The 19,994-nt window shown below is 37.9% G+C and overlaps 1 protein-coding gene and 2 long non-coding RNA genes across 5 annotated transcripts; 2 read left to right on the top strand and 1 right to left on the bottom strand.

Annotated features, from left to right (window-relative positions):
- The first annotated feature begins 1,992 nt into the window (after positions 1-1,992).
- sncgb (synuclein, gamma b (breast cancer-specific protein 1)) lies at positions 1,993-13,107 on the top strand. 3 transcript variants are annotated; one of them, XM_077200830.1, is made up of 6 exons: positions 1,993-2,093; positions 2,176-2,454; positions 5,826-5,867; positions 5,948-6,075; positions 9,105-9,152; positions 11,571-13,107. In XM_077200830.1, the coding sequence occupies exons 2-6, from the start codon at positions 2,334-2,336 to the stop codon at positions 11,577-11,579; spliced, it is 348 nt and encodes a 115-aa protein (XP_077056945.1). In that variant the 5' UTR covers positions 1,993-2,093; positions 2,176-2,333; the 3' UTR covers positions 11,580-13,107. The 3 variants fall into 3 exon arrangements, with proteins under 3 accessions (XP_077056945.1, XP_077056944.1, XP_077056943.1); XM_077200828.1 differs by lacking the exon at positions 1,993-2,093 and adding an exon at positions 6,367-6,384 and having other exon boundaries at positions 2,099-2,454; XM_077200829.1 differs by having other exon boundaries at positions 2,062-2,454.
- Positions 2,821-19,307, bottom strand: LOC143709993 (uncharacterized). Its single transcript, XR_013194432.1, has 4 exons — positions 19,169-19,307; positions 15,666-15,700; positions 4,797-4,905; positions 2,821-2,899 (listed from the first exon to the last, which is right to left on the bottom strand). It is a non-coding gene; the product is annotated as an uncharacterized LOC143709993 (long non-coding RNA).
- Positions 17,286-18,458, top strand: LOC143709991 (uncharacterized). Its single transcript, XR_013194431.1, has 3 exons — positions 17,286-17,463; positions 17,659-17,745; positions 17,859-18,458. It is a non-coding gene; the product is annotated as an uncharacterized LOC143709991 (long non-coding RNA).
- Positions 19,308-19,994: the final 687 nt, after the last annotated feature.

The following is a 19,994-nucleotide window of genomic DNA, read 5'->3' on the forward strand; positions in this document are numbered from 1 at the left end:
TTTAGCATAAAGTTCTGCCAGGAAGACTTAATTACTACGTCACTTATTACCTTCACATCTATCCAATCACGTCCTTATACTCTCTGTATAAAAGATTGGTACTTACACATGGTTGAGTTCACAGATGCTGTCGCGATAACTACCTCCACCCTCCCCAACACCACCAGAATGGTCCTGTCCATACCTCCCAGGGGGTCGGCAGCGCCCCGCCTTCGTCTTGAGGCCGGAAATGCAGATCTGGTACCCTCGGATAATGAACTACGGATGGGACCTATGCCAAAGAACTTTATAAATAATTGCTTGCTGGGCTGTCAATAAATGAATGCTTTGTTACATCATTATATCTCCCGAGTCTTTCTGGTAGAACTAGCATCCTGGTGGATATGGATAAAATCAAATGAGCAGTGGCAGAACCAACATGGTGAAGGGCTAAGAACATCTGTCGTGTGGGTGAGCGGTTTGCTGATGTCAACATTGTGGATCGAGTGGCCCATGGTGGCGGTGGGGTTGAGGTATGGGCAGGCGTATGTTATGGACAACGAACACAGGTGCATTTTATTGATGGCATTTTGAATGCACAGAGATACCGTGACGAGATCCGGAGGCAAATTGTTGTGCCATTCATCCACCACCATCACCTCATGGTGCAGCATGATAATGCACGGCCCCATGTTGCAAGAATCTGTACACAATTCCTGGAAGCTGCAAACATCCCTGTTCTTGCATGGCCAGCATACTCACCGGAGATGTCACCCATTAAGCATGTTTGGGATGCTCTGGATCGGCGTATACAACAACGTGTTCGGGGTCCTGCCAATATCCAGCAACTTCACACAGCCATTGAAGAGGAGTGGACCAACATTCCACAGACCACAATCAACAACCTGATCACTGTGGTCACACTTTTCACTATCTCTGTCTTCTCCAGTGGTTTCAGTCGGCACCAATCAAAACCTGTCCACAATGCAGGAAACAGGTCAGCACGTAACACATTATCAACAAGCTATTCTTTGACATAAGCCCCGAGAATGATGGGACGCCAGTGGACCCCGAAAGTTCACAGAATGAGCTTGATCACATGAAAGCAGTGTTGTCTGTTAAAGAGAAAGTGCGGAGGAGATGTGTTGCACTGCGTGAGGCAATGGTGGTGGGGCGAGCAGGACAAGGCCGAGGGATGTGAGAGAACGGCGCGAGGCCAGTGGCGTGAGTGATAATGAACGTCACCTGTGAGACGCACCGGTCTCGCATCTCTCACGGAGGAGTGGAAGCATAAAAGGAGGAGCGACGACGCTGAAAATAGAGAGGAACAGGCTTGATTTTATGTTGTGTTTTGTTTCTGTTTTGTGTCGCCAGCAGTCGTCCGTGAGGGGCTGCCGGCTTATTCTTTTGTTTTTTAATTTATTTTATTTATTATTAAATTGCTTGAACGTAAGCCAATTCCTGCTTCATTATTTCCATAATATCTGAACCCCGTTACAGTGGTCACACAAGACACTGACTGGTTTTATGCAAATGATTATATTATATTACATACATTGTAATGTATAATAATAAAATAAATATAATAGTATACACAGACAAAAATAATATACAATATACAAAATATATTTGCTTAGTAATATATATATATATATATATTACTAAGCAAATATATTTTGACACATTGTATGACATTAAATTATAGTATACATATTACTACACACACACACACACACGCATATAAATATATATATACACTACAATAAAATAATATTATATTATATTACTGTATACATATGTTTTTACTGTGGTAATGGTAAAATATTTATTTTCATGGGCCAGATAAGAATGTTTATACACTCAAATGAATTCCCATAAAGAAATAAACAACCTTTTTGAGGCAGAGCACATGTCCCCAAGGTGCAAGAGGATGGCAATAATTGTAAATATCATCTGGTTTTAATGCACTGCTGGCTAGAGCGTAATAAATATGTAATCAGTCTGCTCTACATTGCTGTGAGAAGCAATGCGTGTGTGTGTGTGTGTGGTGGGGGTGGGTGGTGGGTGGAGGCTGTAGCCGCAGCACGACTTAAATGCACTGCAGCATCCAGCAGGTTCTGTCTCTCTGCATCCTGTTCTCTTGCGCCTGCTCGCCTCTCTCTCTTTCTCACTCTCATTCTACTGCTTTCTTTCCAGGGTGTCCGTGTATCCATCTGTCCCGGCGCAGAATCTCTCTGTATTCCTCTCTCCTGTCATCTGAAACTTTCAGCATTTAGCCAGACACCGTCAGTCCTAGCAAACCCTGCCAGGCCCAGTCCGTCTGCAGAGCATCATAGTCAAACTCAACGTCCAGGATGGATGCTCTAATGAAGGGATTCTCCATGGCCAAGGAAGGAGTGGTGGCCGCCGCTGAGAAAACTAAAGCTGGGGTTGAAGAGGCAGCTCTCAGGACCAAGGAAGGAGTCATGTATGTGGGTGAGTGCAGATGTTTGCTGATGTGTGTGTGTCCCACGCAGGGTAAAATAATGCAGTACTGACTGACAATTATAGCTGTGTTCTGTAAAGGTCTTTGCAATTATTCCCAATGGATTTAATGCAGATTGTGATGGATGAGTCTGCATTTCATTACTATATGTGTGTGTGTGTGTTTGTGTGTGTGTGTGTGTGTGTGTGTGTGTGTGTGTGTGTGTGTGTGTGTGTGTGTGTGTGTGTGTGTGTGTGTGTGTGTGTGTGTGTGTGTGTATTTTGGGAGGAGGGTCTCATTGAGGTTGTGCTCTAGTCTGCTGAGGATCTGTGAGAGTGTAGATGGAGGCAGCTGTGAATGTGAGATTCATGAATGATAAAAAAAACAATGCTGCGAAAATGGTGCAGGGAACAAAACCCGGGGTGTGGTGAAGGAGAGAGTGATGGTAGTACAGACCTGAATGGGACAAAGTAAAAGCTTATAAATACAATGACAATATCAGCGTGCACTAATATTTCGGATGAATTTTTAAAAACAAGTGTTTTTTTACACATAAACACAAACACGTGTTTTATACAGTTACACTTAATAATTTGAAATATTTTGTTTTTATTTAATTTAATAAAGTCAAGTTGTCATTATAGATCTCGGCATTATAATAATAATATATATATATATATATATATATATATATATATATATATATATATATATATATATATACATTTTAACAAAGCATAGTAGTTTATACCAAGATTTGTTGCCTTACTAACTTTTTATTCATGCAGAAAAATGCATTATGCACTACAGTGCTGTAGAAATGCCATTTTTAGGCAGATATTTGCTCTTTTTTTTCTTTTTCTTTTTACTGATTTCCTGCATGCACTCATGTGCATGTGAATAAGAGATGTACCTGTTGTTTTTTTATCCAATATTACATGAGTACATTAATACATTATTTCATTCTGCATGCATTATAAAGTGTTGTTTATGTGCATGTGAACGAGAGAGAAAGTAAGGGGGGGCATAAAGGGAGTGGATCAGCTGAGCACTGCAGCATTTACTCCCTCCCCCTCTGTGCTTGCCGTCTCCATGCGTATGTGTGTGTGAGAGAGAACGTGTGCCGATGCAGCAGGATTTGCCTGGTTGTGAGTGGACTGAGATGACTAACGCTCATCCTCTCCCTATGCCACCGTAGAGAGAGAGATGGAGAAATTAGGTGGAGAGCTCAGTGTTATGTCACAGGCTTGTAGCCCCATAGCGTCTGCTTATGCTCATCACAACATGAAATGAACAGATGGCAAAAGGAGAAAACGACAGACGACTGAGACAGAAAATACAAACTACAAACACCGTTCAACGTAAAAAAATGACTATATAGGATTCATTGCACGGCCAATTTAATGGACAGCATCTCAAAATGACCTACACACTATAGAGCGTTCCAGACACTCAAAACCCTCTCCTCGATGTAATTTTCATCACCTATAAATCGACAGTGGTAATCTTACCTAATCCAATCAGGTCAACAATCAACCTAGCATGCATTTGTGTACGATGTAATCTTTATAAGCACTCCTCCACCAAGGTCACCTGTGCAGAGGTCACAGGCCTGCAAATCCGAATCTCACCGAAGTGCATGTATTGTCAGGAGACTTCATAGTGCTTATATGGCATTGTGTGCACTAGGGTGTGAAATCATTACTCAGGTTTGATTTTTACGAAGGTAGGTTACTTATTCTCTGTTTGTGAGTGAGAAAGCTACTGCGTTTGGTACTGTGAATGGCCTTTGATCCTTTGATTTTCTGAAGATGCGGTGTCATCAGCATCAGCGTATGACGCAGTGTCTTACGCTGATCTCCTCGACTGCAACCAATCTTGCAAACCCTTTATCAACAAGCAGATTCCTCGCACAAACAGATAATGTGTATTTGAAAAGCAAACAGTGCAGATAGACTTCGACATATATAAAGTGATCTCCTTTAAGGCACATACAGGAAGACTGCATGCAGCCATGCAGAAACTACTCAAAACTAAGCTTTTACGTAAAGAAAGACAGATATGGATCTCTAAATGGACAGAGAAAGAGAGGGAGAAGGAAGGGAACTCTCTAAGAATAGAGAGGGTGAAGTATAAATATAAATTGAGTGAAGTATAAATATAAATTGAAGACATACTGAAATATGGAAGCAGGTTGCATCCAAATATTATACAAATTTCAACATCTGCTTAGACTGCACTAATAACCGAACAGCTGAAATGATGTCCTTTGTGTTGAATTTTTAAATGTATGATGACAGCAAGGCAGTGATCTGTGTAATATAATGATATTGAGGGTGGATGTAAGACTGACTGGCAAACTCTTTGAAGCGTCTGTTAATGAAGTGTTTGGAATCTTATCAGCATTAAAGTGGTGCTGGAGTTCCCCTCTGTTTGCACGGATCTGAATAGTCCTCTATCACCTGTGAATAGAGACATCAGCAGGATTAAATGATGAGATCAGATTGACTAAACAGGAGACTTGCATTTTGTATATGTCTTAATGTCTCAAGTATGTTGCATATTGTTGCAAAATCTGTGTACTTTGCATACTTGTATATTGCTTAATGTTTATTGTGTTTGTGCATTTGTATAATTTTTTCACTTATAATAAAAAAACCACACACACGCACACATACATATATACATATATATATATATATATGTTATGTATACACACACACACACACACACACACACACACACACACACACACACACACACACACACACACACACACACACACACACACACACACACACACACACACACAAATTATTCATGCTGTTGTCTATTATTATGACTATGACTATTATGACTATGACATTACCGTTCAAAAGTTTGGGGTCAGTAAGATTTTAAAAAATTCAAATGAGAGAGAGAACTTGTATTCAGAAATAATGCATTAAATTGACCAAAAGTGTCATTAAAGGCATTAACAATAAACCAAAGGTTTTGATTTGAAACAAATGCTGTTCTTCTGATCTTTCTATTCATCAAAGAGTTTCAGATTCCACAAAAATACTAAGCAGCACAACTGTTTTCAACACTGATGATAATAATAAGAAATGTTATTTATAATTGTAATAATATTTCACTTACAAGTTTCGCTGTATTTTTGATCGAACAAATGCAGCCTTGGTGAGACTTCTTTCAAAAACATTAAAAAATCTTTCCAACCCCAAACTTTTGAACCGTAGAGTATGCCTATATTTCACATTTTGACTCATCAATGGGGTGGCTTTTCCTCTACATGCTTTTATATGGAGCTCATTCTTCCATTGTAAAATGAGGTTGTTGCACCATTCTCATAGAGATTTCATTTCACGTTTATTTCTTTCAGGCAACAAGACAAAGGAGGGAGTGGTGTCAGGCGTAAACACAGGTGAGAAATTAATAAGTGTGGCTCTTTAGAAAATAGAAATTGAGAATTGAGAAGTCATAGACATACACTATCCCTCACAGTTGCCCACAGGACCACCGACCAGGCGAATATTGTGGGTGAAACAGCGGTAGGCGGTGCTAATGAAATGGGGCAGAAGACAGCAGAGGGGCTGGAGAATGTGGGTGCATCAACCGGCATGGTCAACCCGGTGAGTGACAGCGCTTTCATACGGTTGTCCACCTGCACTAGATATCGTCCTTTTAGATGACCCAAAAATCGGCATATATTTATCTTTCTGTTTAATATTTCATGTGTGTTGCATTTCAAAGACCTTTAAGTCTAGCCTAACGGATCCATTTCTAACCTGGGTTAACTGCTAAAGGCAGTTTTGTTTGATAATACTGCACTGTACTACATGTAGCTACTGTATTCATACTTTGTTTTGTGTCTAACATATTCTGTTTGTTTCCCCCCCCCTGTACAACTGTGCTGTTGACAGGATGAGGCTTTATATGAGGTGCTTATTAAATGGGCTTGGGAATGGGGGTTTATATGAGATTGAGCTTTAAATTTAGCGGACTGCTGTATGACACTGATAGGGCAAATGTGCGCAACCATCCATATAACAGCAGAGTTCAGTTGGCTTCGTTCAGTCCCCACTGGAGTCATTCTCTTCCTTGTACATAATGAGATCGAATGGCTGCATTGATTACCTGGAATCCCTTTAAGTTCATGATTTGTTAGTGTTCAGTAATTTGCTGGAAAGAAAACTCTACTTCTGCTCAGAGCTCAAGGGAGCAGATCCATGTTGTTACTATTATATAAATAATATTTCATTTCTAATCTTTCATTTCAATATTCCAATTAATGTAGTTTTAGCTAACAATAACAACACTGGAGCTTTAGTCACTGACAACTAAGTGAATTGTTGTTCTGAATCTACATTAAAGCCTGTTTTATGCTTCTGCGTCGAATCGACGGTGTACCCCCGCAGACCCCTCTGCGTCGTCGCGAACCCCTCCGCTGTAGCTCGACGTGCACCTCCAAAAAATTGTAACTATGCGTCAAGGCGACGCAGACCGCAAGGGCTGTGATTGGTCAGATGCACCGCGATGCAACTCAACCTGACGCAGAACCATAAAACGGCCACGACGCCGTAGGAGTTACGGCGTAGCTACGCCGTGGAGTTGACGCAGAAGCATAATGAGGCCTTAATAGCATCATCAAGAGAAGCAAATCTTCACATAACACACAGATGACAGATCTATCCTTATATTTACCTGTCTTAATTCAATCATTCCCATTGCATCAACTAACAGCCTGTGCACTCTGTCATGTCTTCTACCAGAACATGTATTCTGGCAGGAAAGACCATGTAAATGACACTAAAGCACTTAAACTTTTACATCCTCAGACAGCTTATCAATGGCAGTGTGCATTTCTAACTGCTCATGGGTAATGCATGTTTCCCCTGCACAATATTATTTGATGTTGCTCCTTTTAAAATGGTCTTATACATTTTAATAAGTTCAATAATGTCAGGAATAATGGCTTATCTAGAACCAAAGTTTTGCCTTCAAAACATACTTTAAAACATACATTAATATGTATTTATTAATATACATAAAAGTCCTTAAAATTCTGTATTGTACAGACTTTTCTAGAAGTCACAGATCAGTTTTCATTGTCAAAATGGGTTATCATAAGCTTTTTAACTGTGATTATAGATATTCAGAGAGCAATTATGCTTCAAAATAATCATTAAATCAAAATAACCCTATACGTCCACATTCTAGGTCTTATTTTGGACGATCCATTGGTGCACTTTACTTTAAGGACACCAGGGGTCTCATTTATAAAATGTTGAATAGACACCGTCCTACATTTAATATAAGAGAGTGGTTCTCAACCAGGGGCCACTAGGGCCACAGCAAAGTTCTAAGGGGGCCTCAAGATGACTTTAAAACAAAACACACATTGAAATAAGATAAAACAACTAAAAATCAAGAGATTTCTTATTTTAATTCACTCTCTTAACGACTAGGGTTCCCAACTTCCCACCACCGTCTTGAATATATACGAGAAAGCCCAAGTATAAAAGTGTGATATCAAGAATATTTAAATATATTGTTATGGAAAATGGGGGGCCTTGGAATTAAAAAGGTTGAGAACCACTGATCCCAAAAAACATGGATTTTAGCATACGCATACTATAAGAATCAAATCCCGTATTATTAATATTGCGGCATAGATGTAACTGCAGAACCGCAGAAGCACACGTCACAGCAGTCTGAGAACAGCTGCACCGGAAGTTAGGGTGGGGCTGAGGATTGCATACCTCGCTTCAACCACTAACCCTACCCGTCTCCATTACTGTAAGCTTAACGCATGCTCAACCCCATCCAACCACTAAACGTACCCTTAATGACGCTATAAGCTCCACCCCAACACTAGTCTGAGACTGCAGGCCTAGCGCTGCTGTCCTCAGACTGCTGTGACGTATGGCTCTGCGGTTCTGCAAAATACCTACAGTACTCCTAAGCTGTCACAAAGAAAAGTGCGTACACCTGCTTGAAACCTGGCATTGTGTTAAACATCGTTTTGATAAATCTGAACATTGGCGTGGATTTTAGCGTACGCACACTTCTAAGATCAAATCTTTGCATACACGTTTTATAAATGAAGCCACAGATGTTTGTCTTCGCAATCTCTCATCAAAATCGAACTTGCCTCTAAAACGACTATCCTTTTTTGGCAAATGTTACAGATCGCAACATTATTTTTAAAATTTTGTTGAAGGACAGGAAGATTTGATGGGGATGTAGAGAACAAAATCTAGGACTTTGAGGAGGACAGTGACAGTGACTCAGCAGAGGAGCAGAACAAATAGAGAGAGAGAGAGAGAGAGAGAGAGAGAGAGAGAGAGAGAGAGAGAGAGACTGAACTCCATGGCCATCGATTACATCTCTCCCTCCTTCCCTCCATCCCTGCAGAGACAGCAGTCATAACACACTGCAGTAGAGACATGGTCCCCCTGCACAGGGAGTGTCTGAGAGCCGAGGCCTGTGGCTGTGCTGCATCCCTGCATGTCTGAATGGATATTCTTTAGAATGGCTATGACAAAAGCAATGTTATTGAGCTCTGTATGAAGATTAACTGCTGAATATATGAATGACAGGCGGAGCTTAAGACAGGAGCAGCTGTATCTTGGATCTTAATGGTGTCTGTATTCCACAGGGTGACTTCTCCCATGGGGGCGGCATGGAAGGAGGAGAGGGTGGAGAGGTGAGTACGGAGAAAAAAAAGCACTTTCCATAAAAAAAAATTTTAGAGCTTGTCCCATTTTTTTTTTAGATAAACTTGTTTGTAACATAAAATTAGCATGTCGTAAATTTTTTTAAACAAATGTGTACGTCTCCCTTTAAAATTGAGGATTTAGCCTGTTTCGCCTGAGAAGTCTTATAGCGTCTGATTAATTCTCATGAAAAAAATCTAATAAAATTATATACCGTTTTTGGGGTTGGTAAATCTCTCATGCTTAAATCAGTTGGAATTGAATTGATCTAAAAATACAATAAAAGCAGTAATGTTATGAAATATTACAATTTAAAATAACTCTTTTCTATTTTAATATATATATTTTAACATGTAATTTATTCAGCACCATTACTCCAATCTTAGAAATTCAGTCTTTAGGAATCATTCTAAAATGCTGATTTTTTGCTCAAAAAATTATTATTATCAATTTTGAAGACATTGGCACCTTTTCCTTCAGGATTCTTTGCTGAATATAAAATTCAAAAGAACAGCATTTATTTCAAATACATTTTATATATATATATATATATATATATATATATATATATATATATATATATATATATATATATATATATAATATATATATATTTTAAATGTCTTTGATTTAATGCGTTCATGCTGAATAAAAGTATCTGAGTTTTGAACAGTAGTTTGTATATAACATATATATTATAGATAATTATTATATTCACTATACACTATATTATAAAATAATTATAAAATATAGATTTTCAAATGAATGAATGCTTTATACAAACCCATTTGGGAAATTTTGTAAACTGCAATCAAATCAAGAATCTGTTATTTGTTAATTATCTTGAACCTTTATTTAACTGACAAATGTGCAAAGAAAATATTTCCAAAACTCATTTATTTTCTACATAGTTTTGATTTTGATGGCTGCAACACACTCCACAAAAGTTGGGACAGAGTTATGTTTACCACTGTGTCACATCAACTTTCCTTTTAATTACACTTTTAAATCATTTGGGAATTGAGAATACTAATTGTTGAAGTGTTGCAAGTGGAAAATTTGCCCAATCTTGTCTGATACAAGACAGCTGCTCAACAGTCTGTGGTCATCATTGCCTGATTCTCCTTTTCATGATGGGTCATACATTTTCAATAAGTGACAGATCTGCTTGTGCAGAATGAGGCCTGGCATTGTCTTGCTTCCCAGGAAAAATGTCATCTTGATGGCAGTTTATGTCTCTGTACAATCCAAATAATATGCCTCCAATACCAGGACAGATGTTTGCTTTTGCACCTGTCACTGATGGAAATCTGGATGGTCCCTTTCGTCTTTGGGACTGAGAACGCGATGTCCATTGTCTCCCAAAAACAAGCTGAAACATGGACTCATCTGACCTCAGCACACATTCCCACTGTCTTTTAGACCAGATGAGCTCAGGCCCAGAGAACTCGCCGGCATCTCCACATAGAGCTGATGTAAAGCCATCCCCTTGCGTAACAGAGATTCAAGTTGCATTTCTTGATGCAGCGTCAGACTGTTCAATGAAAATGGTTTTCTTAAGTACTCCTGTGCACATCTGGCTGTATTTAACAGAGTTGCATGATGGTTTCTCATGTAATGCCGTCTGAGGGCTCAAAGGTCACGCACATTCATCGGTGGTCTCCTGCCTTTCTCTACACAGACTGAGATTTCTCTGGAATCCCGGAATCTGTTCACAATATTATGTGTGGTAGATGGTGAAAGACAAATTCTTTGCAATCTTGGATTGAGAAATGGGTTTTTTTAATTGTTTGACAATTCTCTCATGATATTTTGCACAAAGTGGTGAGCCATGACCCATCTTTGCTTGCAAAGACTGAGAAGCACTTTTTCACCCAAACATGATACCTTCACCTATTACCAATTCACCAACTCAACTGTGGGCTGTTTCAAAAGAGTTTATAATCTTTATAATCTTTTCACTTTTTTGTTTGCCTCTGTCCCAGCTTTTTTGTAATGTGTTGCAGCCATCAATATCAAAATTTGTTTATATTTACAAAATTACAATTATGTTGGTCAGTGAAAACATTGGAAAACTTTTCTTTGTACTTTTGTCAGTTAAAAAAATAAAAGGTTCAAGAGAATTAACAAATCAGAGATTGTGATTTTTATTGCATTTTACAAAATGTCCCAACTGTTTTGGAAATGGGGTTGTATTTGCATATGTTTATTGCGAGGAAATTGACCTCCTGAGGCAATCCTGGTAATTTGCTGAAAGATAAACACTTACTTTCACTGTCCATTTCCTGAAAAAGAAAAAAGAATGACTTGATTCTGAACTCTCTCTATGGAAAGTGTCCAAAGCATCTGTGCAGATAAGAATGACTTAATCTGTGTTGAACATCAATATTTTTCTTTCGGTTCACCAGGGGTATTAGTCCAGAGTGCCGAAGCTGAAACGGTCCCCTCTCTTCCCTCTGAGTTTCTGCTCCAAATCCTCACCTCGACCCGACTCCAGATGTTACCGATATTTTTTTGTGACTGTATGGAAAACCAGAGTTGAAAAAGACTTTCCCTGAGCCCTGTAGCCTTTAGATGTGTGACGCTTCCCATCCTCTTCATCTGTGGTGGCATCATACTGTTCTCTAGTGTTATTGTCATCCCTCTGCCCGTCCGCACCTCATCAGACACGATCAAACATACACCCTCACTCACTCCTTACACACAAAAAAATGGACAGGAACTGTGAAGCCCACAGGCTGATATCAGAGCTTGAGGTGGTGTTTTAGGACCATGTCTGAGAAAAAAAAAAAAGATACCCGCATGACCAGTAATGTAAGAAAAGCAATACATCTCATTTCATCAGGGCATGTAGCAATGTGCGTCTGGATCTTTGTGAGATCATAGCCATTTTTCGATTTATTTAGTCTTGAAAATGCTGCAATGTACGCAATGACAAGTTGTATGTACATTAAGAGATACATTACATTCCTTTAGTTCAGTGTGTGTGCAGAATAGAGTTACTGTGTGCTTGACCAATAGACTTACCGTGCGATTTGTTAGAGTAAGAACAAATATGTTTATTCACAAAATGTGAACGCATACTGTATACATAGGTAAAATAAAAACAAAAAATGATTATCCGTATTGATGTAGCTGTGCTAGACTTGCATCTCTTCATTCGCTTGTACATGTGAGGTTTGGTTCAATTTGTGATTGAGTGAAATAGGTCTGTTGAAAAAGGGTTTTTGAATCCTTCGGCTGCTAGGACAACAAGAAAAGACAGTCTTTCGATGTTGTGGAAAGAGATCAAATCTTCAAACACATTCTGTTTCATCCTGATTTTGTTGCAATGCATGTGAAGTCGGTGTGCGATCATGAATTTGTGGTGCCCGCGATGTAAAAGCAATACTACAGCGCCGTTGCAAAGTTTGTCTTTGGTCTGTTCTGTAGCACTGTGCTATATGCTGACTCTATGAACTGTGTTTTACCAAGGGAATGCTAAGAAGTGTAGATCTTTACTAATAAGATCACCGTCTTCATCTTCATTTAGCCTTGCCGTCATGGCCACCCAAACCCGTCCCTGTCCTTTCACTCAACGGCCAGTTCAGAATCAGATCCACCCCAGGCTTGTGTCTGCTGTAGGGAACTAAGACAAAGCTATCAAACATTGCAGTTTGTTCTTTCTTTGAAGCCACAAAAAACTGAAGACTGCATGTTGCCTTATCAGCACTCGGATATTCACACACATGCACACACACACGATCAAAACACAAAAACACACTCTTCTCAAGCTTTCTTTCTTTGAGCCTGTCTCTCTTCGCTCTCTCTGTAACACACACACACACGCACACACAAATACACACAAACAAACAAATGTCCCACATATCTTTTATTTTGGCATCAAAGCAGGCAAGCTGATTTTATAAACTGTATAAGTGAAATAAAGAGTTTTGTTGAAATCTATGCCGGATGTGTGTCATTTTTGATTTTATGGTTGGGATTGGAGGTGTCCTTTGCAAATGTACTATCCAGTATAAATATGGTGTACAAATATATGCACTACTACTATTATTCTATTATACCATTAACTATATTCAGCTATTGACATGAATGCTCTCCGCACATAGTGGGGGGGGGGGGGGGGGGGGGGGCCCTATTTGCAAACCCTATTTGCAACCTACAAATAGGGTTGCAAAATTCTGGGAATTTTCAAAGATGGAAACTTTCCATGGGAATTAATAGTAATTTAAGGAAATTAACAGGAATTTATGGGAATAAAGTGGGAATTTTCAAAGTTGAGGGTTGGCTCTTCATAGGGAACTTAAATATAGTTGAGGAAAGTATATTTTAGCATAATCTTGACTAAAACAAACAGATGCCATTCAAATACACTTGAATATCCATGCCATTCCTCAATCACATGCACATAGAACACTGCTTACTGCTTGGCTATTGAGACCACACCCCCTACTGGCTCTGTGCATGCCTCCATCACATGTACAGAAGCCCAAAGCACAAGACTATTGAAGGCACACATTTGAGCCTATGGACTAAACAACGTGAAGTAGATAAGTTAGATGCTAATAAGCAAGCATAAATGTATTTACCACATAGGGCAGATGCTAGCTACCTCATGTGGCTGTTTTTCTCTGCCTCCTGTAATATGTTTCCAAGATAATTCCAGTTGTTTATATAGCCTTACTATTTATGTATCTGTTCATGCCATTGCATTAGTATTCTTACTAGGCTGACAGACATCACGATGTTTAGCCGACATCGCGATTGCCGCCCCAAGAAAACATTTTGCATGGATGTTTTCTTATGACTTCTGTTTATATTTATGCTTGGATATGATACAATGATGGATTACATTACAATCAATTTCCCAGTTAGTTCCCCTAAATTCCCATTAATTCCCATTATTCCCATGGAAAGTTTCTGATATGGAATATTTCCTAAATTCCCCAGCTTAACTTCACATGGAAATTTACCGGAAGCTTTCTGGAAATGTACTGGAAATGTTCCGCCCCTTTGCAACCCTAGTTACAAACAAACCAAATATCTTCCTTTGTGTTCAGCAGAACAAAGAAATGTAGCCTATACAGGTTTGGAACAACTTGAAATATCCCTTTAAGGGATGTAGATGTTCATTCAGAATAAGTCATGTGCTTTATAAGTACCAATAAACAGCCAATATCCTAGTAAAATGCATGCTAATAAGCAACTAGTTAATAGTGAGAATTGGACCCTAAACTAAAGTGTTACCATAAACTACAGATTCTGCATGCATGGTATGTAAAGAGCTGTATGGTAGTTGTAGAGCATATATTCGGACACCATAACTACATTTATATATATTTTTTATGTACTACTGCCCTGCTAAAATAACAATTCACACATTTTGCACATATTTATATATTGCACAATATAACATGACTAAATTTGTACACATACTTTTCAAAGGTTTATGTTATTGCTTTATATTGTGTCATTTTCTCAGCCATCAATGATTGTTTGTATACTGTATATATCTCAATCGCATCAAGAACAGTGCTACTGACCATTCAGAATCAAGTATTCCAGAGCGATGTGCACTATGAACATTATATAACATATTTTATTGCATACCGTTTTAGCGCTTATGCTCACAAAAAGGAAAATAAAAAATACTTTTATTCCTATTTTTGTTCATCGCAACAGACCTTACACTGTTCTTTGCCTTCAGCTCACTAGTTTGTGCACTTGTATAGGCCTTTTTGTTTAAATGTTCTACACACTAAACACCCTCTAGCATTTTCATTTGTTTGAACAAATAGCTTGTTACAGGTAATGAGATGTTGTCGTTAAATTCACATGGAAATTGTGAAGTTAGTAGCGTTGTTAATTGTATTTACTACTAACGCTGCTGGTCACCATCAATGGAGGGTACAGAGGAGACTAGCAAAGATGAAAAAGTGTGTACTAGTTTTGGAATCTAAATATAATTTATAGATAAATATTTTTGATCATAATAGACATAATAGAGCCAGGCCTTATCATGTCAGTGGAATTTGGGGATGAAGGGTAATGAACGGCACAGAAAGATTTTTATTAGCTAGCGCTTCAGGATCAAGATCTGAACTGGTATTTAACAAACAAACATCAAGCCAAAACACATTCTTACAGACCACAGTAATTATCCACCACTCCTTAAGGACATCACGCTTTAGGGATCCATCAGTACACACCCTGTTCACAGAGCAAACTACTGGTTAGTGAGTCTGTATAGTAAGAACATTGGTTGTATAGAGCTGTATACACTGCTGCTGTAAACATATGTGTGGAAAAAGTTTCTGCTTTGAAGAAACTATAACATACTAAATAAATAAATGAGAGGAAGGTTGGCCTATATGCTTCTTTTATTTTTTAACAAATATTAAGTAATGCTTACGTTTATATACCACTATTTCAAGTTCCTTGGAGAACCAGTAATCATTCAGTCAGTTAAAGGGATAGTTCACCCAAAAATGAAAATTACTCACCCTTAAGTTGTTTCAAACCTGTGTGTTTCTTTCTTCTGTTGAACACAAAAGATGATATTTTAAATAATGCTGGCAATAAAACAGTTGACAGTAGACAATAGAAGTCAATGGGTGTTGAAAATACCTTATTTTGTGTTCAACAGAAGAAAAGAAAAAACTCATACAGGTTTGGAACAACTTGAGGTGAGTAATGATAACATTTTCATTTTTGGATGAATTATACCTTTAATGAATTTTTATTTCATTGCATGTCGCTATGAAAGTCATGGTTTAAAATGTTTTTTTTTTTTTGGACAACTAATGGTAATACTATGATATTCCTCTGAAGCATAGATAAATACACTAAATTCCGCCTTGGCTACGGCAGTTCATTGGAACGAATGCGTCAATAGAGCCTTTTTCATCATGGAAAAGGGGAGCTCCTCCTCTTTAATGCATCAGCGCCAATGTAGGAAAAAGTCTAATGGAAATGAAATCGACATAAATCGTCATGAATGCGATGTACTATTTTTTTTTGGTTCGTTCCAACGGTCAGACATGTATTTATCATTGGGTCCAGAGACACAAATAGACACAAAAGTCCAGAGAAATGTAAAAAAAAATTACAAAATTACACATTCTTGTGAAATGTAATCCCTTGCTGTCTGGTTTTTAGATTTCGTTCGTGTGAACATCCATACGCAGCACAAAAGTCCGGCATCATCCATGAATTCGAAGTACAGGCAGAGATAGCAGCGTTACTTCTTATGACAAGACCCCTGTTCCAAGATGGCGGTGGTTTTGAACATCTAGTGTATATATCTCTATGCCTCTGAAGTACCTGCAGAAATCTGACCTTTACCACAAAAGTAGTTCACGTCGCCAATATCACTAATTTGCTTATTTGAGAAACGAGTAATGATCTTGAATATTTCTCATTCATTTAGTAAATTTTGTTCAAAATCCCAAATCTCTCCTTAATTTAAATTTAAATCCTAGATTTTCATTGTGGTCACAAGTGTGGCTTTTCATGTTAGAAGTTAGTGCAAAGCATATGACAAATATATTAATAGTCACTCCAACCAAAGTAGTTAAAATATTTAAATTCACCCCTATTTTCCTAGATTGTATTATTGTAATATTGCTCTCCTTTAAATTTAACTTTTTAAATCCAGGATTTTCAGTGTGGTCTCAGACTATTGGACCCCATAGAGGTTTCTTTTCCTTTGCACCTGAATTTCAACAAATCCACCAAACATAAAAACATTCTTTAGTATCAAAATGCATAAGATGGAAAAAGACATTAGAAAAATGATCACAAATGATCCCAGATGCTGTAAATCAAAAAAAACATCATCGTAAAACCACCAACAGCTTGGCTTTATTTTCTCATAATAAATTCTTCAACTGCTTCTTTCATGAGTCACGCAACCCTGTATTCTCTAACAACGGCGAAAGCTTGTATTTCCACTACTTTAATAGTTATGTGTCCGATGCCATGCCCTGAACACAGTGCAAACACTATACTTTTGACCCTAAGGGGGTTACTGTTGAAGTTGAATGGCTTATTTTAGCAATTAAATGTGTTGATGAAAACATTCTCCCCAGCTCTGAACGCTCCTTAAATGTTGAAACGGAGTGACAGAGATAAAGAATGCTATGTTAGAGTGGGTGTTCCTCATCCAATGCTTTGGGGTGTGTGCAAAGAGGTTAAACACAACAGCCTATAAGTACGGACGTCTCTGATGCAAACGCACAGTTCCTGACTGACAAACACGAAACATGGACAAGCACGTAGACAAGGTTATTGACAAGGCTGGTAAGTCAGAAACATAATTTATAATCTTTTTGTTCATTGAAGGTTACATTAATTTGAAATTGATGCCTGAAAACCAATGTAAGTTAGTTCCAACTTCCAAGAAGTGGCGCATGCTAGTAATTTCTGTAATTAAGGGCTAACCGTATACCTAACATGTACAGACAAGATTATTAACTCTCGTAAATGTTTAATTAGCTGAGGTGGCCAAGGAGAAAGTTGGAGGAATGATCGGAGGAGACAAGAAAAAGGCAGGAGGCGCAAAAGACCAGAAAGAGGAAGGAGGTAATATTTTGCTTTTCTTTTGAAAGGAGCTATTGGGAAGATAATCTTAAACTCTTCCTCTATCATATTCATCCAGTTTAAATCTCTCTGATCAATACATTCTGTCTGCGTAGGCATTGGCGATATGTTGAGCGGCGCGGTCGGCAAAGGTGCTACAGACGCTGCAGGAAATAAGGCAGCCGAGCAGGCGTTGGCCTTTGGGAAGGGCCTGATGAAGTGAACCTGAATACTTTAAACATGAACTTTCACTATCTCACTCATCACTGTGTGCCAACTGGACTTCATCCATCTGCAATTATATTCTAACTTTCTTCATTGAATAATATGTGTCTCCAGGAGTTGTACATTTTATCATCTAGAAACAGGCAATGTCTGAAGCAGACAACTTTCTGTATATGTCTGTTTTGCAGTACCTTTTTGAGCTCTGTAACTTTTTTTTTTTTTTAATTTCTATAAAAAAAAGAACTTTCAGAAATAAATTGTGAAAATAAGTGAACTATTATTTAGACAATGGCAATAAAATGAACAGGATGCTTGATGAAAAGGAAGAATTAAAGAGCCATTGCTCCGTTAGTGATTGAGTTTGAACAGGTTTAGGTTCGTTTATATATTTGAGATGTTTAACATGATTTCTGTAATTTTGTCAAACAGGGTGTCATGTTTTAAAATGAGAGAAACATCACAGAATCAATAAAATCTATTGCTAACACTCACTGATGTTTTTTTGTTTGTTTTCCCACCAAAATCATGTCACTTCCTGGAGGGCATCAAGGAAGGGTTATTAAGGAACTGGTTGGTTAGTTAAAGGGATAGTGCATTCGAGTCATGTTGGACAGATCATATTTATGAGTTTAATGCACTTGAACGGCACCAAGACGTAATTGCAATAGAGATATACTCAGGATTTTCTTTGAGTCACATAATTAAAATAAATTTGACTATTATTTTTGTTTATAGTAAAAAACTAGCTATATTGCATGCTCAAAATAGTATTAAACAATTACAAATATATAATGATTCAGTTTACAGCACCTTCACAAACTGAAAAACGTAAAAAGTGAAGACTTAAAAAGTTTTTTACATCAGCATCTTGCTCCAACTAAAGTGATTTTAACGCACCGGACATCGTTACGACTTCATAAATCCTAAAACTTGCCAGGTCTTGATAGTCTTGATGAAAAAATAAAAAAAAATCCTCAAATATTTATCTATCAGTTCCCAGCTAATTAGCAATAAGGCACTGGCTCCAACCAGTAGTTCAATTATTCAACCCATGCATGAATGTTTCGCCAATCACATTTTCGGGGCTTGAGCCACCTGGATCTATAGCTATCTAACATGGATGGATTTCCACCTGTTGCGAATTTAAAAATTTCTTGATAATAGAGTAACAATTGAATAATAAAATAAAGCATATTGTTACCTTTTGGAGCTTGGAACGGTTCATTTTGAGCAGATGTTTTATATCATCATCGTCAGAGCTCATTTCCCAAGATATTCGGCATCTGGCTCATATTCACCATCTCAAACATATTCTCAAAACTAACCTTATAATATATACATCTTTAAAATATTTTGATCACTGCAGCTTATTCACCAGATCCACCATCAAGTGACAGTGACACTAATATTTGACTGCGTTCAGAATTTGCTCTGCAATAAATCGCTGATGCGTTTCATGATACTGATGATACTTCCTATTCGTTTGTTTTCTGCCTTCCGTGACTGAGTGAAACGTCACTTCATCATTGTCTCTCAGACATTCCACCTTGTGGGATAAAGATGAATTGCACTTATTAAGTCATTAAATATTCAATTATTGTTGTGCAGAAAAAAAAAATACTTACACTGTTACACACACCTCAGGTCGTTAGCGACCCTAAAAATGATTGGGAAAACAGGTATTCTCTTATAACTTTATTATTGTTTTCTTGTTATATTGTTTATTGAGTTGATTGAGGAATACTAAGAAGGTTGATGGCTAAATGAAGAAAAATGAGGAGCAGGGTAGTGAATGATGTCCCGAGTCACCAAAGACCCAAGGTATGCGTTTAAGGGTTAAAATTCACCTGTTTTCCTCATTTGAAACATTGCAATAAAATTGCTGAACCTAACAATTCCACAAAGGCCTGTTCATTTACCTTTAAAAGAAACTGAACAATAACTAGTAATTGTTATGAAATATTTTAATTGATTGATATCCTAATTATAATGTGAATGTGAAAATGAACTTCATAAGAATAATTCAT

This window comes from Siphateles boraxobius, unplaced genomic scaffold, assembly GCF_051911475.1.
Source record: "Siphateles boraxobius isolate OS27281-9 unplaced genomic scaffold, OSU_SipBor_1 46, whole genome shotgun sequence".
Classification (NCBI taxonomy): domain Eukaryota; kingdom Metazoa; phylum Chordata; class Actinopteri; order Cypriniformes; family Leuciscidae; genus Siphateles; species Siphateles boraxobius.